This window comes from Pavona decussata, unplaced genomic scaffold (genome assembly GCF_977016875.1).
Source record: "Pavona decussata unplaced genomic scaffold, jaPavDecu1.1 SCAFFOLD_202, whole genome shotgun sequence".
Classification (NCBI taxonomy): domain Eukaryota; kingdom Metazoa; phylum Cnidaria; class Anthozoa; order Scleractinia; family Agariciidae; genus Pavona; species Pavona decussata.
In genome coordinates this window covers 876,376-904,271 of record NW_028145610.1, presented here as the reverse complement: position 1 = coordinate 904,271, position 27,896 = coordinate 876,376, and the positions used below count along the sequence as shown (strand labels likewise).

The following is a 27,896-nucleotide window of genomic DNA, read 5'->3' as shown; positions in this document are numbered from 1 at the left end:
TCAACACAAATGTCTGCTGCACTGAGAATGTTATCTCGCCGGCGTGTATTAAAGTTTCATTAAAAAAAACGGGAAAATAAATACAAAACGGACTCACTAAATTAGGGTGAACGTTTCTTTTTTTCATTTAATTGCATATAAATTATTGTCATAGGGCGATTCTTGATTGACTGTCGAGGTCATTATATATTTTCTTTAGTTTTGCGCTCAGCTATTGGTCAAAAGCAGTAACCAATCAGAGAAATCACAGTGGGTTTCTTCAAACAATCAGAGCAAAACCCAACTTAAAGTGTTCTGGCATACGCGCGATTTTCCCGCGCTTTGATAGATTTTGCGACAGTCGCTACAAAGCCGCTCTATTAACTTTATTCCATTTTTTGCCCTATATACCTTAACTTAATGTTATTTTCATTAGAACATCTAATTTATTTTGTTGTATCACAAACAGTATTCTTCACATTACTCATACTCGAGGACTTTCTTGTGATAAAAAAGTAGATATCTGAAACGAGAGTAAAAAATAATGTTACTAACTATAGGATAGGGATGCCCTGTAGTTCAGGCGTTTCTAAATTTTTCTTTCTCGTTGAAAAGCATGTACGACAAGAATGTGTCCTAAGATAGATACCACTGTCCCGGTTATTTACTTGTTTTTTAGCGTACAAGAAATATCCTCGAAAGAAGCCAATTTTGCCTTTCTAACTCCCACAAGTCTCCTATAGCTCAGTGGTAGAGCATCCAAACTAGTTATCGGAAGGTCTTTGGTTCGACTCCTGATAGGAGCACTCGGATTTCTTCTTTCCGAGTATGCCTATGTTACTCACAGAATAATACATCATTCTCGTGAATTCTCTTGATATTTAAATTTCTCTTTACTGCTGTTATACAAAATGTATGGGGACAAGAAAGACGAATTTGTATATTAATATCAGGGATTAAAGGGTTCATCCAAATTCTTTTGTGAAGATCGATCATCTGATTGGAGTTTGAGATCAGCCGCCGCAAAACCTAGACAAGATGAGACAAGATCACGTGCGATGTTCATTTGGTTTCCTGTTCCCAGTAGTTCAAAGAGCGGATATCTCTATCCAGTGGATAAATCGCTATCCGGCGGATTAAATGTACTCCAAGCAATACAATTTAACCGCTGGATAGCGACGTATCCGCTGGATAAAATTATCCGCTCTTTGGACCACTGGGCCCTGAGCTGGTCTGGGTGTTGAAGCTCTTCAGAGGAAATACACTAAAAGAAACGACTTCCGGATAAAATTTAAGAAAAAAGCCAAGCTCACCCTTCACTTTGAAGTACATCATCCAAAGTAGCTTTAGTTATCCACGCATCATCACATTTGAACCACTGTGGAACAACATGAAAAACAAACTTCAAGGACCTGTTTCCAAGGAGCTGGGGTAACCTTAGGCCCCGTTCAGACTAGGTGCCCGTTCCCGGTTTTCGGGCACGGGCACTAGTCTGAACAGAGCTTTTTGTCGGTGCCCGAGCAAAAATCTGGGCACCGTGCCCGGGCACGGGCACTGGTGTGAACAGGAGTTTGTCAGTTCCCACGTTTTTTCCTCATGCCTCCTTACGATACAGCAAACATTATGGCGGGCGCTAAATTGACGAAGGAGAACACAATTGCTCCTTGGGCACCAAGGAGTCTGAACAACGTCCTTTTTAGTGCCCGGGGAAAAGAGCTCTGGCACGGGCACCTAGTCTGAACAGGGCCTAAGAGTTTGGGTTACCGTTACGGCTGGTACTCTCATGTATGTTCTCTTTTTTCCTTTTCCTTGTTTCTTCATCTTCTCAATTTCTTTTTGCGCTGTCGTGTTTTTAACAGCAGGGACATTCAGATCAGAGTACGAGAACGACTTTAAAATTTCAAATCAGTCACATCCCCAGAACTCTGGCTCCTCAGAAACAAGACTGATGTAACAAGCGGTTATCTAAACCACGCAAACTACATTTGAAAAGTCGTACTCGTACTCAATGTCGTATTTGTAGTCAAATCTAAAGGTCCCTAGCTAGGGGTAGACTCCCTAGCCGGCATGTGGGACAAACTTTCCCTTGTAAAAACTTTAAGCCGGGGATAGCTCGCCAAGATCGGATAACTTCCATGCCGACAAAATGGGTAAATCTTGACGTTTAATACTTAAATAAATCGAAATTAAATTTACTTCTTCCACAGGAAAGGATTTGTTAAAAAAAAAAGAAAAAAACAGCTAGCGAGGGAGACGATGACGACAAGCTCAAATATAAACGTTTTGAGGCTGTATTTGGTGGATTTCGCTCAAACAATTTGTTTTAATTTTTCAATGGAAGGTGTGCCGACCGAAAAGGGTCAGTATTCGTTCCTAGTCTGTGATAGGGAAGGAATAGCTCATCAAACGACAGAACACAGAAATACAGATGAGACGATAAGTCACAAACCTGCTGTTGCTGACGAATGAAACACGTGTAATGACCAACTTCTAACGTACCACTGTGATTCACAACGGCAAATAACGTATACCTGAAACAACAGTCAGCCATTTGATTGGTGCACGATGTCTTGTAAGTTTCTTTGCAAGAACTGATGGTTTGTTTCTCACCATACAGGGCTTTTTTTTCTTTCGCTCTTAAAGGAGAAGTGTTACGGGGCTTTTAAGTTCTTTTGTGAAAAATGGTGAGATAAGATCTTCACTTAGCTACAAAATACTTCTAGAACAAGAGGAAAGAAATCAACTCAATTCTTAAAAGGAACAACTCGTGATCTGTTCTAGCGCATTTTGGAAACAAAAATGCGAAAACTTGAAAACCCGAGCCTATCATTTTTCAAGCTCCAATCCATACTGACCTACTCTGTCGCTGGCCGGCGGCACTATCGACAGTTTTACATAATGCACTGGAGAGATAAATTAAAACAAAACTAGACAATAACTTTTGTTTGTTTCTGTTGACAGACAAACATTTTTGGGTTTTGAAATGACATCAAATTCGCGTGATACTTCCCCTTTAATTATAACTCTTGATTTAACTTGATTTATTTTGTAATTGTAATTATTGTAATTTAACAGGGAAGAGCCACTCAGTGGATCTGTTAATAAACCATTATTATTATTATTATTATTATTATTATTATTATTATTATTATTATTATTATTATTATTATTATTATTATTATTATTATTATTGACTCTTGAAAACCTGAGAGAAAACTTACTTTGAGTCACAAGAGAGGCTGGATTGATTGTGTTCACCATTGTTACCGTTCAATCTAAAAAACAAGAAAAAAAGGTCACACTCCAATGCCAATAGTTAACAATAGCGAACTGGTCATAAGAAGTTTGTTTGAAGAGGACCCACCTTGTCTGGGGTGGGGTTTTTTTTTTGGGGGGGGGGGGGTATCCACGACAGCACCTATCTCATGAACATTACCGACAAAATTTTATTAGCTTTAAAATTTGAATTGACACAGAAATATTCAGCTATCAAGAGTCAGCATTGCTACATAAACAAGAAAAGTGAGGTTTGAATCTCACTGTCATTTTTTTACTACTGGGTAGAGGGGTGGTTATGCAATAAAGACACCATTTTTGAGGTTGAGGGAGGGGATGCAGGCAGAGACCACCATCTATTTTGTGGTTTGGTGGGCCTTGTTCGAGTACAGTTTTGACCACTTCCGTTATTTTTAACTATTGGAATAATATTCCAAAAAATCGATTCGTATACTGATGAACTGAGAGCTGCCTAGTAGGATAAATATGATCGAAACAAACACAAGAAAAGTGCAGTTTTCCTGTTTATCGTGAAAACCTGGGCTTTCCAAATAAGGTAGTGGTGGTATATATATAACCCACCGATTACTTTCCGCGCGCTCTCATTGGACAAAACACGTCACGTGGTACAAAATCGGACGGCGAATATCAGGGCCGGGTTGTTCGAAAGCGGATTAACGCTAATCCACAATTAAAAGTTAATCGAGGCTTTCATCGTCAAAATGGGTTTAAAGGCTAATTTCAAGCTAAAGGTAAAGAAAAGTCTAAGTCAAAACTGAGGGCCGAAAATCGTTTGGAAGAATCTTTGTTGATTAGCAATTAAACTCGAGTCAAAGTTTGCGTTAATCCTGGATTAGCTTAATCGGGCTTTGAACAACTGGGCCCAGACGATAACAGTCGCCCGATTTGATAACAGCCGCTTTTTTTTTTTTTTTGACGAGAAAAACAAAGAAACGTCACAGTTTTAGGTCTTGGCTGCTGTAATTCAATCACAGTTTAATAAAATCTAGTAAACTAGTTAGCTTGTATTTATTTGGCATGTATCCGGCATGCTGCGGCCATCATTGACTGTTTTGACTTTTCCACAGTAAAGCACGCGCGTTTCAGACAGTAGACCTGCACTTTTCAAAAGATCTTTTTTCTCTGGACCCTTATAACCTGCACCTACACTGTTTTTTTAGGGTTGGGAGCATTGTTCTATTAATTTTGTCTGTTCGTTTTTTGCCCTCTCGACCAACGCTGTAAGACGTTGCAAACGGGGCAGGTCCCCCCAAGTTGACAGTAATTGGCGAGTTATAAAATTACTAAACAAACCTCTTTCTGGCTTGCTGGTTTATCGGATGATAATGCCCTCGGCTAAAAGATTGTTCCCTTGAAATTTCGCAGTTGCCCTTGAAGGGAAACTGTTCCCTTTAGGGATAGCCTTTCAGCCTTGGGCATTATCCTACGACAAACCAGCCGCCTGAAGGGGTTTATTCACTAATTATAATGCCTGATACGCCTTGAGGAGGGATTTGAACCACTCAGATTACCTAAGACCCCCATCGAAAACCTTAGCTTTGTGGAGTTTTAGTTTTTGAGGCGTTTTAGGTCTTAACCCTCTCACTCCCAAGAGTGCCATATGGCACAAGAAGTCATTATGTGCTCAATATTGGGTCAATTTGTATACAATTTGGACACCAAACAGATCTTGGAGAGATCTGCACAATGGAAGCATACAATCGTACCTCCCTCCTACATAAGACATGATTAACCACCCCTCCATTTTTTGTAACTTTTTCCTCTTACACCTTTAAGACCAAATCACCATTTGACAAGAAACTATGTGCTGAGATCTGTAAATTAAGCTATAGTTTAGGGATATACCCATTGTATACGTGAAGTGAGATGTATTTTAAGGTTTGTATTTTCCCGTTTTTTAAAAACACTTTTCATTCTTTTCTGTTACTTCCTTTGTCTCAGCTGGAATGATTTATACAATGCCCCTGATAAAACCTTTTAACTGGTGTATTACAGTTGGTGTAGGGGTTCACGGTTGCCATTTTACAAAAATACGACATTTCCCATGGGAGTGAAAGGGTTAAGGTCTTAGATCTAAGAGGTCTTAGCTTTCCTGACAAGTTTTCGAGGGATCTAAGGTCTCCGGGGTCTTAGCTTTCGAGATACCCCCTAACACTGCAATATCCTTTGGTGGGAATGTAATGATATTAACAATTTCCAATATGAGAACTATGCCTGACCATATACAAGGTAACAACAAAGGGTCAAAATCTGCGATGTTTTAAGCAACTGACGAGGGTGGACTTTTCAAAACCTTCCTACTCAAAACAGGACAATTTCCAGTCTTACGGATAATGTTTTTTCTCGTAAGGACAAAATCTTCTGATGAATGACAATTGTATTTACTTAACATGATACTATGACTATTTTTGGAATTCTTCCGTACCTTGACGCCGTAAAAGGGGCCATGTCCAGGTTCTGAGGAAAAGGAATATACGTTGATATTTTCTTCGATTTCTTTGAATGCTCAAAACGCTGAAAGAAAACCAAGGAAAATTAGAAACCAAATACTTAAAGCAATTTTTAGGAACTGAAATGCGAGGCGCTAAAACATGCCACGTTACCAGGGATTAACTGAAGGACATAAAGAAGCTTCGTGTAGTACGATACTGAAAAATTTATCAAACAACGTAATAACTTTTGTAACATCGAATAGGGTGACTAAAATTCGTGACAGAAGTTACCCCGAATTCTGCAAAAACTATTATTTAAAAAAATCCCAAATCTTTCAGTTAGCAGTAACACAATCACTGATCCAATGATATCTTAAGCAGTTGTTGTTGTTTAAAAATCTTCAGACACTTTGACACGAGAATTTTCCTAGGTGATTGCGCTAGATAATATGGCTGTTTTGTGAATCGTCCAAAACGGTGTTTTTTCTTAGCTTTTTTCTTTATCAAAGAGTCATTTGGAAAACCGAATAATCCAGTGGTGTATATCAATATACTTCCGCATTTATGTATCCAAAATCTTGTGTACAAGGGAAGAACTTCTTGGAGCAAGGCCGGTAGGGGTTAAGGTAGGGGTTGGGAGGGCAGGAAAAGAAAAAGGAAGACAGAGAATAGGGAGCTTTAGCAAGAACGACGGCAACGAGAACGTCAAAAAACAATAGTTTTAATAACCAAAACAACAACTCTTCTTGTGCATTACACTTTTTGGTACATTTTTTGCCGTCACTGCACGACTAGGACGTGAAATTTCCTGATCGGACGTTTTATGGAGGACTTAAACACACGACGACGAATTTTTCTTTCTCTTTTTAAACGTGGGTGTACTCTCCAAGAATTCAACTCCAGGAAATTTCACCTGCATTTGACATTTAAAGTGAGTTGGAATAATCGCGACGACGTTTGAAAAAATGCGAATTCATTTTAATAGTGACGTTTGCGCTACCGTCGCCGTCGTCGTTACTAAAGCTCTATAATTATTCGAGGTAAGTAACGTGATTTACCTTGAAATGGAAACATACTACTATCGGTAACTTCTTCATCGTTAATTGCTTGGTAGATTCCTGTGTTAAAATAAAGAGACTGAGTACACAACACAAGGACATGCGAAGTCAAGAGCCACAAGCCAAAGATTACGAACGAAATTTAATATGCAAATGCTTCGCACGTATCAAAAGGAAATTTTCCGGAACAAATGGACGACCTTCGGAGTACCCCACTTTTTCCGTTCCAAGGCGGAAATTACCGTTCCATGTACACAAAGTTTCCATTTCCAATATGTTATCTTCTTGCGGCATAATGGACCCTTATCACTTGGCGGCCACGTTGAGTCTCGAGGGAATAAAAAGCTTTGTTTTTCGCATGACAAGCCTCGGCCAGACGCGAATTCAGTGCGAGGCTTGCCGTGCAAAAACAAAGCTTTTTATTCTTCTGAGACTCAACGTGGCCGCCGAGTGATAAGGGTCCATTGTTCCATCACGTACTTTTTATGATCTACCAATGAAATTGCAAGTTTGGATCGAATGGAATAAAGCCTTACCATTTGACAAGGAAATTTTCCCAAAAGTTTCCCTTTTAAGAACAGTTTCTTGCCGGCCACGTTATTTAGATTTGATATTTAGAGTTTTTATGCCCAGCTGTAAACACACTATTGTAACTCAGTCCCCAGTAAGTGACATGTACTTTTGAGCATTTGTAAATTTACCGCAATTCACTTTTTAGTGCAATGGTATTTCTCGCTGATAAACCATTATTATAAGGAAATTTACAACCGAACATTTTGGCTAAATGAAGAGCGCCGCAGTTCTTGTCGGATTATTAAACTCAGGTTTATTATTATGAAAACCATTATGTTTACCTGATATGTCTGACACTGGCTACATTTTATTTTTGCTTCGCTTCCTAGTCGCTCGGGTCTTGTAAATCTACAGAACATGCAAAATGACGAAATTGTCTGAAAATACATGGCATTGTTAAGTAACTCTGATATCACCATCACCTCATAATTGAAGAGCTCAGTGCTTAAAGGGGAAGTGTCATGGTGTTTTTGACCTCTTGAAAAAAGACCTTAACTTAGCTACAAAATAATTCTAGAACAACGAGAGGAAAGAAATCAATTCAATTCTTGAAAGGAACATCTCTTGATCTATTCTAGCGCATTTTGGAGACAAAAATGCGAGAACTTGAAAAAAATTAGCCTAATTTCTGTCTCTGAATAGAGGGACTAATCGACAGTTTTGTTTCACTGGGGTGATAATTTATAACAAAACTAGACAATTATTTTCTTGTTTCTGTTTACAGGCAAACGTTTGGGTTTTCAAATGACATCAAATTCTCGTGATACTTCCCCTTTAACCGACTTAGATCGCATTTCAAATCGCTTTTTGTTGTTTACCTCAGATTCACCGGAGTTTTTGCATGTGGCCTTGAATTCCTTCAAGAAACGTTTGTTCCAATGTTTTATCCGCTGCTTTGCGCTTCGTTTTGTGATACAAACGGAAATCTTACCCACAATCATGGGTTTTTATTCCAAACGACACGTAAAGCAACGTTTCCTGAAGGAATCCATGGCTGAGCTAAAACAACAAAAACCGATTTGAAATGCATTAAGGTCGGTTATGCACTGAGCTCTCCAATCAATTAAATCCTTTGAAGTAATGACATCTTTTCACAAAATTTTCGCTGCCTGTGAAAAAGATGATGCGTATCCAACAACAAGACAAGTTGCATGAAAAATTGCCTAGTATAATAATGTAACATAAGCTGTAAATTTGCTTTGATGACAGAGCGGACAAGAGGAATTAAAACAGTCGAAATGATATTGTGAATTTGGAATTTGGTGTTCCATGTCTTCGACCTTTGTCGGAGCAAATCAAAGCAATTACGTTGAAAACTGTAAACTTTTTACAGCATAACTCAAACGACGTGGACTTTTTTTTAAAAAACAATAATAAATATGACTTAAAGTTGTACCTTCTTAAGCAGTCTACAAGTGATTTGGGAACAAAACTTTCATCATGATGGCTGCTGTCTTCTCCAGGTTGAGATTGGCCATTTTCGTCTGCACAATAAAAGAAACAACCAACTTGGGGACGGTGCCTACTTTTGTTACTGCGCATACGTTCTGCGTATCTCGAGATACTCGGGTTTCCTATGGGTGGTGCTTACTAATACAGGGATATTTTTGCGCGGTTTAAAACCATACTGAGAAAGCAGAACTTGTTAGTGCTCTTCGTATACAAAAAGAAAATTTGGGGTACCCATGAATTTTGCATAGATAATAAAGCTGCAATTTGAAAAAAATTTCGAATATTGTCCCCCAATTTTGTTTTTTGATTCCGGTAACCCATACTAAGATCTTCTTTTCCCACATAGTCATAAACTGTGCAAAAATACTTCAGTACTAGGATATAGTCCGTGCTGGGTTTTGGACATAAAATTCAAGGAGTATTCAAGCAGTAAAAACTGAGTTTTCAAGGAGTACTCAAACCAAGGTTACTTTGTCTTGCACTGTTTCAAAATGTTTTCATTGGTCATGAGTATCAACTTTAAAATAGCTTCCCCGGATTTTGAAATCTGCGCCCAATCCCTGAATTACTTTGTTACCATCTCACATTATTTCCCATCCGAACAAAAATTCAAGGAGTTTTCATTATTTTGAAGCAGTTTCAGCAAAATATTCTTCTTTCAAGGGCTTTTCAAGCGCCCTTGAAATCTAAAATTAAATTCCAGAGCTTTTCAAGGACTTCAAGGAGTAGCACGAACCCTGTAGGAGGCACCGTCTTTTAGCAAGCTCACGTTACGAGCATTGGCCCTTCGTCAGAGCAAAGGGCTAACTCTCAAAACGCCAGCTTTCGAATTTCTTTACGGTGGCCAAATTACGTTATCAACTCTGTTGATAAACCAAACATTCTTTTCCACTCCCCACCCATGCACCGACGCAACACCACAGTTTCTTTAGGAACTAACCATCTTGGGGATTGCAAACCCACCTCCCACCCCTCTCCAATGGGAAGTTGAAAAGACAAAGAAATTCCCAAATTTGCAACCTTCACATTAAAGGACAGCAGAGGTGAGGGGACTGCCGACACGTCTCCCAAACAGATAGAAAAAGATGGTCCAAACAATGTCTCTTTCGAATTTAGGGTCTCTAAGATATGACAATTAGGAACTTTCCATGGTCACAACATGGTAGTTACGTTAGGCCCCCTCTTAAGTGTCATAAAAAAGTCAATCACAATGCAAAAAATGAGCCAAGGGAAGATACACCTAACAGAGACACAGTTTTGGTTTCACTGTTAATCATTTCAAGAAGTGACACTTTATGGGCTGATCACTGTGAGTGCGTAGTTGGGGTGGAGGGACGGGGAGGGGGAGGGGGGGGGGGCTGGCATTTGCCTAGTAAAGCAAAACCAAAGAAGAAAGGAATAAATTATTTAATATTACTCTTATCTTTCATCTTGGAATAACCATGATTACCTGGAGGTATTGGGTCAGGAGTTGATGCAGCTGAAGCCCCAGAACTGCTTCTACCATTACCATTACTATGATCAATGTTTCCGAGATCCAAAGAGATGTCCCAGAAAGGATCAATGGTTGTAGAAACACATCTAAAAAATAGATGGAAAATTAGTGGAAAATTTCCAGGGTCTGTTACAAATCTAATTGGCTCTATAATTTTTGACAAAATGTTTAAATTAAGGGCTCAATTGAAGACTTTTGATTGACTCAAAGAACCGTGAGTGAAGTACAGACAAGATGGGCAATAGCAAGAACAACAATGTCTTCACTGTGGGTGAGTTTATAGCCAGCAGCAGCAGCAGCATGTGGTGTGTGGCACCCTGTGGGTGAGATATTGGCTGGCAGCAAATTTTGAACTGGTTATTTTGTAGAGATTGACAAATGGCTAGCATGGTTTACATGGACTGTTTATTTTGTCTTAAGGGCAATTTACATGGTACGACTTTGACGCATGTGACAAGCTTACGGCAGGCCTACCACACGAATTATTTTGTGTAAATCAAACCTACAATTCGCTTACGACTGTCATGTACATCACAAAAAATGTTGTAGGATTTTGAAACATAAAATCCTACGACAATCGTAGGTAAAGGCAATGTTGAATGACGAGAGTTGTGTGCGATTTTTTGCATGACACGAGCAGCGTGCGCTCAAAAAATCACATGCGACCGTCATAAGCAAAGGGTCTAAATTGGACTTTTGGGTGCATTCTTTTGGGGCTATTCCAGAATAGGAATATATGGAACAGATGGCATTCAAGTTCTTTTGCAACCTATTCTGCTTTCATAGTGAACACAATAGTATTTTCAGCTTAATGGGAATAGACTGTACAAAAATGATATTTGCATAAAAACAACATTATCATGATTTTCCTTTGGGAAATAAATTTTATTTCCCAAAGGAAAATCATTCTATTGTTTCACTCCTCCAATGTGGCTGCCATGAACACACTCTATAGGCAGAATTTCGTTCTTTTGGAAACTCACATTCTATGTATTCTGTTATTCCTGAACTGGCATAAGAACTGCAAGAATTGTCCAAAAAGAATGCACCCTTAGATCACTTGAGAAAACCATTAGACTGCTGAGGGTGAGAAGGATGGTGGTATTGGGGAGACAAGAATTAACCTGCATTGTTTATCTTTAGCATATCAATAAAGCACCAGCTTACTTGCAAGCCTGACAGGTAACGTCGGACTGGAGGCCACCGGTAAATATCCTATCAATTATACAATTACACCTGTTGGGATTATTAGGAACTAAAATTTCCTTGTTTGGTGCATCCTCTGAAAATAAGAAAAAGAAAAAAAATTTTGTCACAAGCCATTCCATCAAAGAATGATACAACTTTGTATGGGCATTAGCGTGTTGAATTTTTCAAAGTCATCATAATTATTATTCTGGTTTTACTCACCTTTGCAGTACTGATGTAGGACATCAAGAGCAGCTATAAAGAACTCATGGGCATCTTGCTGTTCGTACCCTGCTAAATGGCGAGCATGCGTCCACACAAGATGCAGCAGTTTGAAAGGCGTATGTGGAACCTTTTGCCCTGAGTAGAACTGGAAAAGGATAAGAGGTTAATTTTGAACTCCATTAAACACAACTTAGTGCACATTTTGTGGGGGGGGGGGGGGGGGGATTCTAGAATGAGAATTAATACTTGAAATAGAATTTTAGTACATTTTAACAGATTTCTTATTCAGGAATCATTAGACTAGTACTCTATCACATTCCAGACATTCCACAATTTGGGGCAGAAAAAACGGAATGAACAAGTTTTCATTTTGCTTATCTAATAGGCATTTTTGTCTTGTTGTTCATCTCTCTAATCATTCCTACTTTGTTCAGTCTCATTCCAGAAGATACCAAAAAATTATGTAACCTAACTTTCGCATCCTCCAAAGGTGACAAACAGAGGGAGACTGACAGCTCTCCAAGAAAGACTAATTATTTTCCTAGTTGAAAGAAAGATTCTGGAAAACAGAGGAAAGACAACCTGAAGGCAAACCTACAAAAGGGCCACATTAATGGCACCAACAAGAACCCTAACTGAAAACCACTCCAGAAGAAGTATGTATCTTGAAGGTGAAATTCACTTTGGGCCTTCAAAATTACAAGATATGAAGCAGAAAAGAGGGAAAAGGGAGAATCAATAGAAAACCAGCACTTCAATGAGGAAACATCAGCACTGATTGTACAAAAGGCATGGACCAGAGACTGGGTTTTTCAACAACAATTTAAGCACAAAATGTATCCAAATAAATCAATACCTTTTGATTTACATTGTCTTGTACTTTCTTGTGAGTGATCAGTGATAAAAAAGATCATGATTATGATGATGATGACAATGGTGACGATGATGATGGTGCAGATTACTGGAGGTGGTGCAGATGATAATGGTGACGATAATGATGGCAATTACAATGGTGATGATGAGATGTTGATGTTGTTGATAATGGTGACAATGACTATGATGATGGTGATGATGATGGTCAAGATAATGGTGATGATGATATACATTCCCCAAAAGTGATGATCCCTTTATTTTGTACCTAAATTAACTTAGATTTTAGTCATTTGTTGTATTAACCTCGAAAGTGGACCGCTTTTGTGATTCAGAGTCGAAAAAAATAATTTTGGTTGATGCGACACGAGAGCCAACCTTGTTTTTATAGCGCGAGTGTTCCGCGCATTTTTGTTTTTAGTCCCTTTAGCTGCAAAGAGACCTCAAACACTTTGCATGGAATGGAACTGTTTAGGTGTTAAAGTGAACAAATTGGTCAACAATAGGAACGCGATGTTCCTGTCGTTGTAATTAGGAACTATTTGTTCCTATTCGATGTGTTCCTTTCTACTTGATTTGTTCCCTTAAGAAGTGAAAGGGAACTCAAGTTCCGAATTAATTTCTGCGATCAGGAAATTAGGACCAAGTGTTCCTAGTTCCCTTTACTAAAAGAGAACGGGAGTTCCGATAACTTTATTTTTTGGTCCTTTTTTGCAAAAATAAGTTCCGATCTATCCTGCAAAGGAACTTATCACTCCATCATTATTCCTATTAATTGAAAGTTCCTTTCTTACTAAATAGGAACTTTTGTTCCAGATTTGAAAAGTAATTAGGTATAGCATAACTGAGGGTCAGTGAATGCAGAAATTAGTTTTTATAGATAAAGTCACAGGATGAATAAGTTAGGGGAGGGGTCGGGATGATTGGTGTCGGATAATTGATGGTGCAAACGCGCAATGTATTATTAACGTGCCAACCATTTTTTTTTATTTATAAACAAAAATCAGGTTCAGCCTGCTTGTCTGTTTATTGGGACATGCACAAGCTTGTCGTGTGCAAGCATGAACTTGCCAGGACTTGTCCAATTGTCTCGAGTCTAACCAAAAGAACACGTTCGGGCAAATATCTTGCATAGACGATTGTGATTGGCTAGTCAAATTGATTGGTCTCGAGAGAGCAAAGCTGTATACTGAAGGTAAACCCGTTGGAGTTTACGCGCATTTGCAGTCTTAGCTTTGACGAAAAATGAGCAAGAGCCAAGAGTTAGTCAACTGGTCAAAATTGCCAAATGCTTTGCCCAAGCCGAAGAGACTTCACTTGGAAGAAGATGAAACAGACGGCCTTTTCTACTGCCCAGTTCAAAATTGTAGTCACGATGGATTCGCAACCCAGCGAGGATGCAGAAAACATGTAAAGAAAAAGCATGCATGGTTCTATTTTTTCGATGAAAAGCCCGACACCAAAGATGCCAAGGAGATCGAGTCGACTGTCTCTGTTAAACAAGAGCCCCGTGAAAACATTTTGCGCACATCAAAAGACATTCCATCTTTTGATAATTCTAGCGTAATTGCCAAGCAACTCTACACCTGGCTAAGTGGTACTGGAGGAGGATGCAAAAGCGAGCGTCAATCCAAGCAAATAGTCAGCAGGTGTTTAAAGTTTTTGAAGTTTTGCTGCGAAGACGACAAAGAGCTCACATTTGACATAATCGACTTTGGTTTGTGCTCACCGAATCTCCTTTTCAAATTTGTTGACATGCTGCAGGACGAATGGAAGCTTGGTCACGCAGGACGACTGGGTTACATCGACGCAATTGGGGAAATGGTGGACTTCAGAAAAGTAAACGGCGCGTCGAAATCGGTGATAAGCAGTCTTTGTACCACAGAGATCTACTTGAAAAAGGTGCGTCGAACAGTTTCAAAAACTCGACATAGACACGTTAGAGGCTAAGGGGCATTGGGCATCGTTAGAACAACTCTTGGAAGCGGTCGGGCGTTACTTGCCGCGCTACGAAAACGTGCTTAAAACGTGTAAAGAAAAACCGCGCGCGGTGTCGCCTTTGGATTTATCGTTTGCCACTAAATTTCTTGCCCTGTATTTGTTTATCAAGGTGAAAGGCTCCCGGCCAATGACCTATCAGTATTTGACTGTGGAGATGGTAAACAATGCCAAGACCAACGGTGGATATATCGACCAGAAAATGTTCAAAACCGTGGGAAAATACGGCTTCGACTCGCTGTTTCTTATGGACACGAGCATGCAAGTGCTTGAAGGTTTCATCAACCACGTTCGTCCTCTTCTAAAGCCCACATGCGATTATGTTTTTGTAACAAGAAATGGAAGGCAGCACAGCAAACTCGGAGAATCAATGAGCAAATTGGTTTTTGACGCAACAGGCAAGTACGTTCACCCCACGCGCTATCGGCAAATAGTAGAGACCGCCAGCTCGTTAAAACTGGGCAGTTCTGCGCAAAATGCAATCTCCGAAGATCAGAAACACACTTCTGTAGTTGCTAGGGTACACTACCAAAAGCAAAGATCTCGCGACGTCGCAACGAAGGCGCACGCGTTTCTCGAGGAACTGCAAGGCGACAAGGGCACGGAACTTGACAAAGATGTTCGCGCCCGTCTCTCTGACAAATCTACATCTTTGCAAGAACATGACAAAATATCAGACGGCTCTAATTCTACCGACGAAGTGGAAACAGTTCAAAAAGCCCCACCCCCTGATCGCCAAGCCGACAAACCACTAGAGAAAACCTGTGAGAGTGCTGTAAAAGTTAAAGGAAAGAGCTCCTCGAGGAGAACAAGTTTACTGTTCACGGAGGAGAAGGACAAGTATCTTAAAGCCGGGATCAAAAGGTATGGTTTTGGACAATGGAAAGCTATCCTTAGAGATGTCGATTTTCATTTTCAAGAACAGCCAACTCGTTGCTATGTCGAGCGACGCGGCGATTCTATAAATATTCAAAAAAGTAAATGGTCCAATCAAAGCAATTTGCTGCTTTAAATAACGAGCAACTCTAGCATTCGATCTCTTTTGCTCCTGGACGCCGACGCGCTAGCATGGACAGCCTTGTCGATAAGCACCCCGAACTAACTTTACAAGATATCAAGTTGGCAGGCGAGTTTTTGCAAGGGATGTGTGCCGCCAATTTCCCCGAAAGTACTGCTTTGTTGGCGGAAAGTCTTCTATGGCGTCACCTGAACAGTTCCAAGGACAGGAAAAAGTCATCTCTAAGACGACTTATATTGGCGTGTCTGTTTCTTGCGATCAAATTGGAGGACAGCGACTTTGCCAGAAATGATTTGTTTATGGACATGGTATGCACGCCAGTGAAAAGGGAGGACATTATAGAAGAAGAGCTCAAGGTGCTAGAATCCGTCAATTGGAGACCCTTGTTAAATCTCGACATGGTTTGACTTTGACTCTTCCATTGTTGGCGCTTCAAACATATGACACACAAGTGAAAAAACGATAAATAGATAATTTCATTTATTATCATTAGGAAAATTATTACGGTGTACGCTTAATTATTATCAATTACAATTTGGGAGTGACACGTCAATTGACATTATTCGGTTGCCATGGTAACAATCAACAACAGAATATTATTATATTATTGTACAGAATATTTGTAATCTATTTATTGTACACACATTCGAAGTCTTGAACGCTACTTATGCCTTTAGTCAACACTTTGCTCGCCGTTTTGGAAAGGAAGAGAAATGTTGAAATTGATGTAAGGAATTGAAATAGCTTACTTTATTTCTTGTGTTTTTCTTCCTTCCTTAGCCTCGAGCTTTTAGGCACACAGTAAATATTTCCAATGCTCATTTTATTTCGCTCAAACAGCTATCATAACAGAACTGTATTTATATCCATGGTGACGGGTTAAGCCCTACTTTACACAGATAGCATATTTCATTTTATATAGTAACAAAAGGTGTCCACACACACACTTGTGATTTCCAATAATATTCTATTTATTCTTGTAATGCAACGTGAACTCAATACTCTTAATGAACGTTTAATCACTAGTTACGCACTTAAATGGATTCTACTGACTAGAAAAAAAAATCTGTTATTGTTTTCTGACCCGACAGACATTTTCCACGCTTGCCAGCCCTCTGCATTCCCGGTGACTTTCTTTTCGTTGGTCGTTTGGGGCTGTTCACCGGGATTCCTCCCCATGTGCTGGGAAGGCTGTAATCTTCAATTGGTCTTACAACCCAGCTAGGAGTTGGGGGTACAAAGTCGGGGTCGAAAGGTGGGCTCCTTCTAGGTGTCGCTGCTCCGCTGGGTGAGAGAGGATTTAACTCTTCCACAGTTTCTCTGTAGCCACTGTCTTGGGAAGGCGCCTGCGTTATAAACATGTCCTCTTCGTCTGTCTCTTCGTCACGTCGCGGCAACGCCTCGCACAGGTAAGGGAGTGACTGCCAGATGGTGCATATCCATTGCATCTGCTGAGTGGACGTCCATCCCATTTCTACGCACTTGCGTCTCCGTTCCTTCAGCACAAGCTTTGCCAGACCTGGGACCTCTACTTTCTTGAAATTTAACTTAAGGGCCTCCTCGGCGACACCGATCATATATTGTAGGGCTTTTTTTACGTCTTGGTCAGTGGCAGAGTCTTCTTGCTTCTGGAGATCTATCAGCTCTTGTTCTTTCTGAAGAACCCACTCGTCTTCGTAGAATTTTCTCGCTTTTTCTTCGGGCTCTTGCATCTCTTCTTCCCGTTTCCTCAGAAAATACTCCTCACATGTTCTCTCTATGTTAGGATGGTATGGTCCGCCGACCTTGTCTAGAAGATGGGCATCTTCCTCCCTTATCATTCCCAAACTCACCCATCGACGCCTTGTTTCCTCTAGGAATCTGCTCTCTCTATCGTGTAGATCTCTCTCTGCTTCCTCCATTACGTTTCGAACTTCCGCTCCGATAAGGGCCAGTTGTCTTTCCTTTAGGCTCTGCTTGGGCACTTTTCCTCTCTCCTTCGATATTCGTGATAGGTTTCTATCCCAGAACTCAGATGCTCGTAGTGGCACATCCTCTGCATCTGAATCTCCGTCAGATTCTTCTTCTCCTTCTCCTTCTTCTTCTTCTTGGGAGCCATCGACATTATCTTCGTTTTCCCCAGTCTCGCTATCGTCAAGCAAGGCAGAACGAATGCGCTCCTTTTCGTCCTCGTCTAGTGGTCCGTCGTGCGCTCTTGAGGTGTTAAGAGGCACTTCGTCTTCTGGAGTCACTGCTTTGGTAGAGGCCCACACGATGCAGTCCATTGCATGGCTTTTCAAGTACTCCTGGACACCAGCAGCGTTGGTCGAGTTTAACCTTCAAAATAAGTAGGGACAAAACTTTAAAAAATACCAATAAGTCTTCCGAGCCATGCATCTCCTTTCCGTTTTTGTCAACGTTCGACACCATGTGAAGGTGTTTCTTGATGGCTGTATCGAGCAATAACTAGTTTGGGACGAGACCGAGAGTGCTTTTTAAGCTTTCTTACCTTTTGAAATGAAATTTCTGCAGGCGAACCTCCATAGCATCGTTGTGGTCGGCGCCGAAGTCCATCTCAGTCTGACATGTAATGAAAATGGGACACCGTATCTCAAGGGGGACCGCAGATTTGTATTTCTTGTCGTATGCTGAAATGCCGCCTTGCGTCAGCATCTGTATGAAAAGAGAGATGCAATTATCTCAGTTAACAAAAACGATAGTTTAACAATATCGTAAATTTTTAACTTAGCTTTATAATAATATTGTAATGCGCTTTTGATTATTTTTATAGAAAAAAGCGCAATATAAATAATAAATATTATTATTAATTATTATTATTATTTACTTTCCAATCATCTGGATCGAGCATCTTTGCATAGGCCTCGTCAAGGAATATGATCTGCGTGTCTGTGTCGATCATGCTCTTGTTGAATGCACGCTGTTTAGAAATCATCGCGATGTACCTGAAACGACACAAATAAACAAACACAAAACAAGTTTTATGAATAAATGAGCTCTTACTAGTTGCTGTATTTCATAAAAAGCTGACACTGTACATGCTACTTGCTTTTCAGTGTTGGGGTATTACCTCCCCGGAATGATTGCCGTAAGTGGAGTAAAAAGAGACGTCTTGCCACTGTTCGGCTCCCCAATAAGACAGAGGACCCTCTCTTTGTGCTGCTTTCCTCCGTGGTTTAGAAGCCGTAGGAAGTACTCGCAAAAATGCGAAATTTCTACTTCGTCAACGCTGTTCTCGAGGATGGCCTGGAAATAGCCGGGTTCAGAATTCTTTGTGTGATCATAATCGACAAACGCCCTTGGTGTTATTTTGCCTATGCTTGGGTCTTGAATGGCGTCTTTGATAAACTTTCGATTTGGGATTGAGTAACACCAGCCGTCCCGCACTTCTACAAGGTCATAATTTATCGTTAACTGGTCACACATCTCGCTTTCGCGGTCTCCCATGATTTGAACGAGTTGGCTGGTATGGTGTAAAACAGTCTCTCGTAGTTTGGGGTTGCGGCCAAGGATGCTCAGGAATTTCTTCACTGAGCTACAGTGCTCGTATGTGTATTTGGCCGCTGTTAGCTTTTTATACACCTCGCCGTGAAAAAGGGCGTAGCCAAGTTTTCTCATCGCCCTTTCTACGTCGTTCAGGGCGATGCCAATTGGTGAAGCAAGATCTTGACTTGGTTCTGGAGTGATTTCGGCGTTTTGAGACTCTTCTATCCCGAAGACATCGAAAACCATTCCGGCTTGGGCCAACGCCGGTATGGCCTTCTTCGTCAATATTGCCCTGAATTCCAGCGAGATCACTTGAAGGCGCACAACGCGTTCACTGCCCGTGGGCGACCCAATAGGTTCTTCGCACAGCTGGCTTTGAAGTAGTTCTATTCCATATCGAAAGGAGGCGTCTACCTTTCTTTGTGTGAAGGAGTTGTTGTGATCTTTCACTATTTGGCATAAAGGCGAAGCACAGCTTTCCTCTTTCCCTGGAACGCACGACGGTAAAGATTTGGGGTCAGCTTCCACTCCGATTTCCAGCAAACCCTTGTGTATGGGGACTGTAGAAACTTGCATGCCGTTCACTGATTTGAGTGCGAGCCAATAACTAATGGCGGGGTGGTAGGTTTTTTCTTCAACGGGACCTTGTTGTGAATTATTCCCTTGATCTTTTTGTCGGGGTCTCACTCCTTTCGAACCGATGGCCGAGAAAAAAAATGCCATCCCCTGTACTTTCTTCAGTGCCTGGTCACACTCGTCTCGCTTCTTTGTAATTTCTTTCCAAGTCTTCTCAAGCGATTCGCGTTCTCCGGTACTGAATGAAATTTTCGTGCTGATCAAGGAGCATCCTTTCACGGTTGTCAAAATGGTACTGATTAAAGCACTTCTTATTTTCTGTGGAAATAATATATCTTGGTTAGAATTTAGCTGCAAGGGAAAAAACTAAGCTGCAAGAAGCGGCAAAGAAGTCCAACGTACCTTACTGTTGAGCTGCTTCGCAGGTCCGCTCGCCATGGCTGCTAGTGTTGAACTGATGACAGCGTCGTTTTGCAACCGGTATTTATGCCCAAATACTTGGGAAATTTTTGTTTCAGCAAAGGCTTGTTGTTCCTTTAAAGTTTTTTCTTTTGGACCGAATATCTTGTACACTGACAATGCATGGTTATGTAATACATGAAAAGAGGTGTAGCATTCCTTTGACCACAAAAGGAGAACAGACTCTTTCATACTTTCAAGAAACGTGATAGTACATACCGGGTTTGCCAAAAATTGCGCTGATAGAAATCTTTTTGTTGACTTAAAGGAGAGTCAACATGGTTATGTAAATTATACATGAAAAGATGTGCAGCATTCCTTTGACAAGAATGTGTTTGTCAAGAAGCCGAAGCCCTCGCATAGTTTTCCATAGGCATGTTGTTAATTCTACATTCAGGATTTCAAAAATAGCACTCATATGCAGAAAGGAATCTGTTAGTTGATTTCAATAGTGTCATCAACAACATGCAATAAGTGCCCTGGAGAATTGTGTAGCATTCCAATACCAAACATGATATTAAGATTAAATTGAAATGGCATACCACTGAACTGGAAGTTGTTCCCCGCTTTCCCGTCAAATCCGTCATCCCCGTCATATCCAGACACTTTTAACCACGGAGAATGGATTCCCGTGAAAAAAAAAGCTCAGATTGAGCGGGTATACTGGGTTTACCGGGAACGACGGGGACAAACTTACAGTTACTCAGAATATAAATTCACTATTATTGATATACTTTTAATCTATTTAATATAACATATTTTATAACCGTAAGTATCTAACAGTATATTATAAATAATAATTAAATTATATTAAGATAACATGCAGTTAAACTGGAAGTTGTTCCCCGCTTTCCCGTCAAATCCGCCATCCCCGTCATGTCCAGACACTTTTAACCACGGTGAATGGATTCCCGTGAAAAGAAATGCTCAGATTGAGCGGGTATACTGGGTTTAACGGGAACAATGGGGACAAACTTACAGTTACTCAGAATATCAAGTCACTATTTTCGATATATTTTATGTAACACATTTTATAACTAGAAATTGTTCATCGCTTTTCCGTCGAGCCCATCCTCCCAACAACATCCAAGTATTGACAACAACGGGAATGGTAAAAAAGGCTGTACTTGCAGTAGCAATATTGGAACTGATGGTCTAAAGTGTTCCTAATGACTTCGGGGGCACGGTTGTTTTAATTAACAGGACAAGCTGTGCCAAATGACCAAAACAGGAACACAGTTCCCTTTAAGACTGTTCCTCCGGTTTAGCGCCATTGCTTAGAAATAAGACCATTGGCGAAAAACAGAGCGCTTGTTTCGAGCAACGTAATGTTCTGAGTGTCAGATAAGAGTGTAAAGAATTTACTTCAGCTGTGGTTTCGAATTCTGTCGACTTTGAAAACCGATCACAACCGTTTTAAGAAAAAGGAACAAAATTTTTGGGGAATGGTGAGAATCATGATGGTGATGATGATGATGATGATGGTGATTTTAGTGGTGATGATGAGAATCATGATGGTGATGATTATGCTGGTGATAATGATGGTGATGATGATAACTGTGACAATGATGACGGTGATTATAATGGTGATGATGAGGATAATGGTGACGATTGCATTACACCATGAGGGTCTGGACACTAGTAAAGACCACATGCTCTGCTCTTTGGACCAAATAATGATAATAGCGATGGTGACGGTAACGATGATGACAATGATGATGGTGGTGAGGATGGTGATGATAATGATGATGATGGTGGTAATGATGGCGATAATGATGGTGGTGCAGTCGTGGTGGGGAGGAGGAGTTGGAGAAGGAGGAGCAGGAGTAGAACAGAAATTCAATCTGGGAGGGGTCACCTTTTCATTGGTGGAGAAGTGAGTTACAATTGACTGGCTCCGTAGAAAAAGGGCGTAAGTGACGATTTTCCCTTTAGAATTCAAGTTTATCCAAAAAACGGTCTACTTTGGCATACAGTTCTGTTATCTTGTTAGAAGGTTTTGTATTCAAATATGGAACTCTGTTTCTGACACAATAAAAAGTCTGTACGCCAAATAACTGTGAGTTTAGAGAAACTGGGATTGGTAAGGCCACATTGTTTACACCTTAGTGCACATGATGCTCCTGAGGGATTTCATATTATTGAAATGAAAAATTCGCAAATGCACAGTCATCACTACCAAGGAGGCATTCTTCAGACAACGTTTCGACCGGTTCTTCTGCACTGCATTCGTCACTTTCATAACTGTTCAAAAGACCAATAGATGTTGTGTGCTTACACACTTCACTGAACAAAAGCGAAACCAATTGGCCAGTATGATACGCAAGTTGTTTATCACCGATGCCTTGATCTGTTTTGGGCTTGTTACAACCCGCGAAATAAAACCATGATGTCATCACAAACATTACTTATGAAACAACGACAGGTGCGACAAAACACATCTCGTGGAAAGTGGAAACTTCTGTGGTAGAATTAAGAAGGGAGAAACAGGAAGTGAGTGGCTTTTTTGGCTGTCCGTGTTCGGTTGTCATTGCATATGGGGAGGGGGTGGGAGGGAGAAGTAACTGGGGTGGAACTAAGAAGGGAGAAATAGTAAGCAAATGGTGTCTGTACTGTTCGTGTTTGATTTTCTCAAGGAGAAATCAGAGTGATTTAAATTGTAAAGGTGAAATCGTCACTTATGCCCTTTTTCCACCGAGCCCTTCAATTATTAAGAAATGCCTACAGACTGTATCTAATAAACCCCAAGACAAACAATTATTGCTCTTGAAAATAACTTATTTTTAAATTGTTTCTGTTAAATTATTTACCTCCTGGAACACTGAACCAACTTCACAAACAATACATTGGTCCTTTTCTCCAGTACAGACATGTTGATCAGATAAGAAATAGTCCCTGAGTAATGGTGTGTGAGTCAAAGCCTGAACAATGCAGTTCATAAAACATGTATTCCCCAGGTTGGTGAGACCTCTAAGACCTGCAATCAATAGATTATACATTCAGTTACAGCCAATGCCCTATAATTTATTTAATAATAAACCCTTTCAGGTGGCAGGTTTCAGAGGATAATGCCCAAGGCTGAACAATTGTCTGAAAAATGAACAGATGGTCAAAAAGTGAAACTTTGAAGGCAACTACGAAATTTTGAGAATAATCGTTCCGCTTAGGGAATTATCATCTTTTATACCAGCAAGCTGGATAGGGGTTTGTTAATTTTATAAACTACTGATTAATTTCTGAAATTCACGCATTTTATTGTGGAAAAGACAAAATGGCCAGTGATAGGGTGATGGTCATGGCATCATCGACAGTAAAAAACTCCAAGCTGACCAGTTTGCTTTATTTTGTTACACTATAATATTTATTAGATTAAAACAGTTTAGACCTAAAGACCTGACGTTCTTTCATTGTTTTCTCTGTCAGAAAATTGGCAATGGATATCACATCAGATGACTGTTATCGTTAATTGACCACCGTCCAATTTTGTACCATGTGATGTGTTCAGTCCAATAAGAGCACATGGAAATTATTAATCAGTGAGTTATTGTCCTTTCTTAATGCCAGATTAAAACAAACAACAGGCACACTCAGTTAACTTACCTATAAAAGAATTCTTTTCTAACTTGACGCTCTTTTTATTTTCTTTAAGAAGTTGGAGTTCAGCTCTACTTGGCTCCCAAGGAATGAACCTAACTCGTCCGTTACCTGCATAAATGAATGTACAATATAATACAAACAAATAAATGCATCATTCAAAATGTTATAAAGATAAATTATACTCTAGTGAAACACATAATCTAGCATTGAAGGCCATTTATCCAAAAGGGGTAACAACAATGCAGTACAATAAATTAATGCCTATAAAGATCTTCCTATGATTGTTAACAAAACATTTCAGGCAAGACTAATATCCACTAAGGCCACGTAAATGAATGCATAATTTTAAAAAATCTATTACAAAAATTTTCCATGGGAAAGAACTTGGCAAGCAAGGCTAATTAACAAGAAGGGTAAGTGACAAGCAAATGAATTCATAATTTTTTTAATGATCTTCCAATTAAAAAACCTTGGAAAATTTTATAGAAAATCTTTGAACATTTTTAGGAAAATAACGATGATGATCACAATGATAATGATGATCTATCTATTATTATAAGGATTAAATAGATAAATAATTGGACACTATGTTAAAAAATCAATTAACTACTGAAAAAAAATCCATAATGACAGCCTTGTACTTGTTGCAATTGAGTACCGTCGATTGCATCTACCTGTGAACGCACATGCACAAAACTTGTTTTCACATGACATCAAACGTCTGCATTTCAGGTGTCAAACTTTGAAGTTTTCCTGCCCAAATGTGAAGTTTTACTACTCGAAGAGATATGTTTTCAGTCAACAAGAAAGGAAGAAATTATTAGAAAGGCGTTCTACTTTCAAGTGATTTACAGAATCAAGTGATAGAACTTGCACAGGATTATTCTTTTGCAGAAGTTGGGCCAAGATTACGCATAGCAAGAGTGCAGTTTCAAATATTGTTAAGCACTACAACTTGACTGGAAGCACGGCTCCCAAAAAGTTAAATTAAACATAATTCACTCCAGGGCACATATTAATAAATCTTCATCCACTTCTCTGTGGAAGTCCTCTATGCTTTTTCCGCTCTCCAAGTAAGTGAAAGGATTTTCGCAGATTTTCCTCACATCTCTTGACTGCGCAGACAGTGAACTGAATGAACCACAAAAACACGGATTGTCAAGAGAACTTCACATTTGGGCGAGAAAATTTCAATGTTTGACAACTGAAATGCAGACGTTGGACGTCAACAAAAACATGTTTTGCGTGTGTGCATTCACATGTAGATGCAATCGATGGTATTTCTCTGGAAGATTGTTCCATTCCTTGATGGTTCTTGGGAAGAAGCTATTTTTTGTAGCAGTCAGTGCTAGTCATGTCTTCCTAGAGATTCACATTAAGTCAGCTGGGAGGGGACCAGTATTGCAACTACTCCGTAAATGGTTTTGGGCAGAACTATGCACCTGTTGATTTTCCCGCGCATATCTGGGCTTACCCATCCAAGCTCCTTTATTAATTTTATGACACTAGTAATAATGACAGAAACCATAGTTGTTATGGATAAAGCATGCTGCTTGACGTTGAACATTCTCAAGTTTCTTTGTGTTTTGAGCTGTGTAAGGCTCCCGAACAGTGCAGCTATATTCCAGTTGAGGTCTCACCAAGGTCTTAATAAATGCCTTGGACTTTGACTCCTTTGAGCACATTGACAGGTTTCTTTGTAAAAATGTAAGCATGCTGTTTGCTTTGCAGGTGATCTTATTAATGTGAAATGATTCCACCATAGGTCACTTGAGAAGTGGGCCTCTAGATATAGGAGGCTAGTTAGGGACTTCCAGTGCGACTACTGTTACCTGGGTCACTTAAACAAAACTGGCCAATCAGATTGCAGGACAAGAACAATAAATTTCAACCAAAGCCGATAATTGAACCAATCACGAGTAGACAAAAAGCAACAGTTAAAACCCAAAATTTTGGAATTATTCAATGTTCGTATCCTACTGTGATCTGATTGGCCAGTTTTAAGTGATCCCGGTAATAATACACTGTAGTTGCATTGTAAGGGATACTTCATCTATGTTTTAATAATGTTCTGAATTTAGCCTTAATATTGTTCTGAATTTAGCCTCTGTTTTTCCATGATACTCTAAGCATAATGATGTTCAAAGTGTATATGACAGAATTTTTTACTTGCTTGATCAAATGTTAATCTTGTTCTCAATGAAAATAAAAAAAAAAATCCCTTATCAATTTTTCTTCTCAGTATTTGAGGCATATAAAAGGGTCAAATTCCACGTCCAGTTGGATACAATACCATGCAAGATGGGAGACTGGGTATAGTAGTGCTGTGATGCCAATACAGGAACGCTCAGTCTCGCGATTTCTCTATTCCTCACTTGTTTCATTCTGAGTATTCAACAATCCCATTCATATTTTGGTCCACACAGTTTTCTCCCTCTGCACATGAAAAACAACTGAAGAATTGAGAAATCTTGCAACTAGCACTCTTGTATTGACATCACAGCCCTACTATTCCTTTTGATATGATAGAACTGCAGTAGATTCAAAGCGGTATCAGAGCCTCTTCACCATGCTAATACAACGAGGTTTATTTTATGCGAGGTATACAGACTACTGTCAATTCTGACACAACACTTGGTCAAGCAAATGTGCGATTACAATACAGGGGTTTCATTAAGATTATGAACAGTTGGGCAAGGGGGTAGTGCACCTTGGCAGAATAGGTAACTTGAGTGTGGTCATTGATTTAAAAACTTGCTTGAGGTGTCAAAAGCAGCCGGTAGAATTTGTGGCTACAGACAGTTAATTTGCCTGGTGCCCGGCCGGCCCTTAATGAAACCCCTGACAACAATATGCAATAGTTGAATGATTGTAGCAAAGCGGCCCAGTTAAAAAGCGTTCACGGCTATTTATACAATTTTCAGCGTTAGTGGTATTTCAGAAGAATTCATAAATATGCTATCTTCAGTCTGTTTGGATTTGAGTCTAGGCAAGTTTAAAACCGATGGAGAGGCTTATCAACACTGCACAATTCTGGCCCTGTTTCAGCTGAAACCCGATTAAAGCGATTCGGTTGTTTATAAATTAAAATGAATAGAAATGGAAACCGTAAGCTTGTAATCAATAATCCAGACGTCTATAAACATTCAAAGCTGATTATCTCACATCAAAGAGACGGATATTTAAAGCGCAAAAATGGACTCCCTTTATCTGCGCGAAACATTACAAGCAGGCTATTAGAGGAATTAAAATAAAACAATGAGTCATCATGATTATTCCCTCCGTATATCTTGACGATGTTAAGTAGCGGCATGCAAATTACAATGTCAAAGTAAGAAGTGCACCTTACTGATGTGTCAAAATGTACAAATCAACTCTCAATTCTGTACAGCCGTACAAACCTTCTTAAGGAAAATTTACGATTAATAACGCTTTACCAAACACTTATACGCTTCACTATACACGTATGAAAAACACCTTTAACGTTGAAGCGACATGCACGAAGCTTGAGCTTACCGAGGGTCTTCCAAGCCTTTAAGCTCTGCTCCACACCAATTTTCTCCAAATCCAGATCGTATACATTGTCTCTGCACACGAAGCAATAAACGACTCCATGCGTCAAATCCAAAGCTAAAATATCAGAGGGAAACAACATTTATTACGAACGGCACAGGTGACCACAGGAACCTACGAGAAATGAAAGGAGTTGGTTTCCGTACCTAGAGAATGACCAGTTGATTCCGCGTGATGATGAATGTGCCGGTTTCCGGTGTAGCAACCAAAATAGACGCAAAAAAGACATGAGTGAAGACGACTTGAGTACGTTCCACATTCGTGACAATAACATGAGTTAGCCTTGAATCAAGAAAAATAAATAACATGAACAAAAAATCGCAGTGGAGCACTTAAACGCCGGCGGACCTTCATCAAGGAAATTTACAACCGATGTTGTACCTTTCGTTTCCTTGCTTCACGCGAACCGCAACAGACGAAGTGCGCGTGAACTTTGCGAAAGACTTTCAAGCCATCGGCCTTTTTAAAGTCCTTCAGGTGAGGGCAGGAACACATCCTGCGTCTTCTCGTCGAATAAATTCGCAGATCAATCATAGACACGAGGAAAAATGGCCAAATCTCAAATCAAAAACATCCCAGATACAAAGAAACATGTGCGAGATATGCGCAGAAAACAAACCAAC

At 39.9% G+C, this 27,896-nt stretch overlaps 1 protein-coding gene and 1 pseudogene across 1 annotated transcript; one reads left to right on the top strand and one right to left on the bottom strand.

Moving 5' to 3' along the window:
• LOC146461007 (ubiquitin carboxyl-terminal hydrolase 22-like) lies at positions 1-27,896 on the bottom strand. Its single transcript, XM_085087461.1, has 16 exons — positions 27,655-27,896; positions 27,420-27,555; positions 27,217-27,330; positions 23,704-23,808; positions 22,914-23,080; positions 11,697-11,844; positions 11,454-11,568; positions 10,242-10,372; positions 8,736-8,823; positions 7,621-7,687; positions 6,767-6,826; positions 5,702-5,790; positions 3,201-3,254; positions 2,429-2,510; positions 1,293-1,357; positions 1-502 (listed from the first exon to the last, which is right to left on the bottom strand). Exons 1-16 carry the CDS (start codon positions 27,805-27,807, stop codon positions 460-462), a joined length of 1,617 nt encoding a protein of 538 aa, XP_084943587.1. The 5' UTR covers positions 27,808-27,896; the 3' UTR covers positions 1-459.
• On the top strand, positions 13,815-15,665 carry LOC146461008 (uncharacterized; annotated as a pseudogene).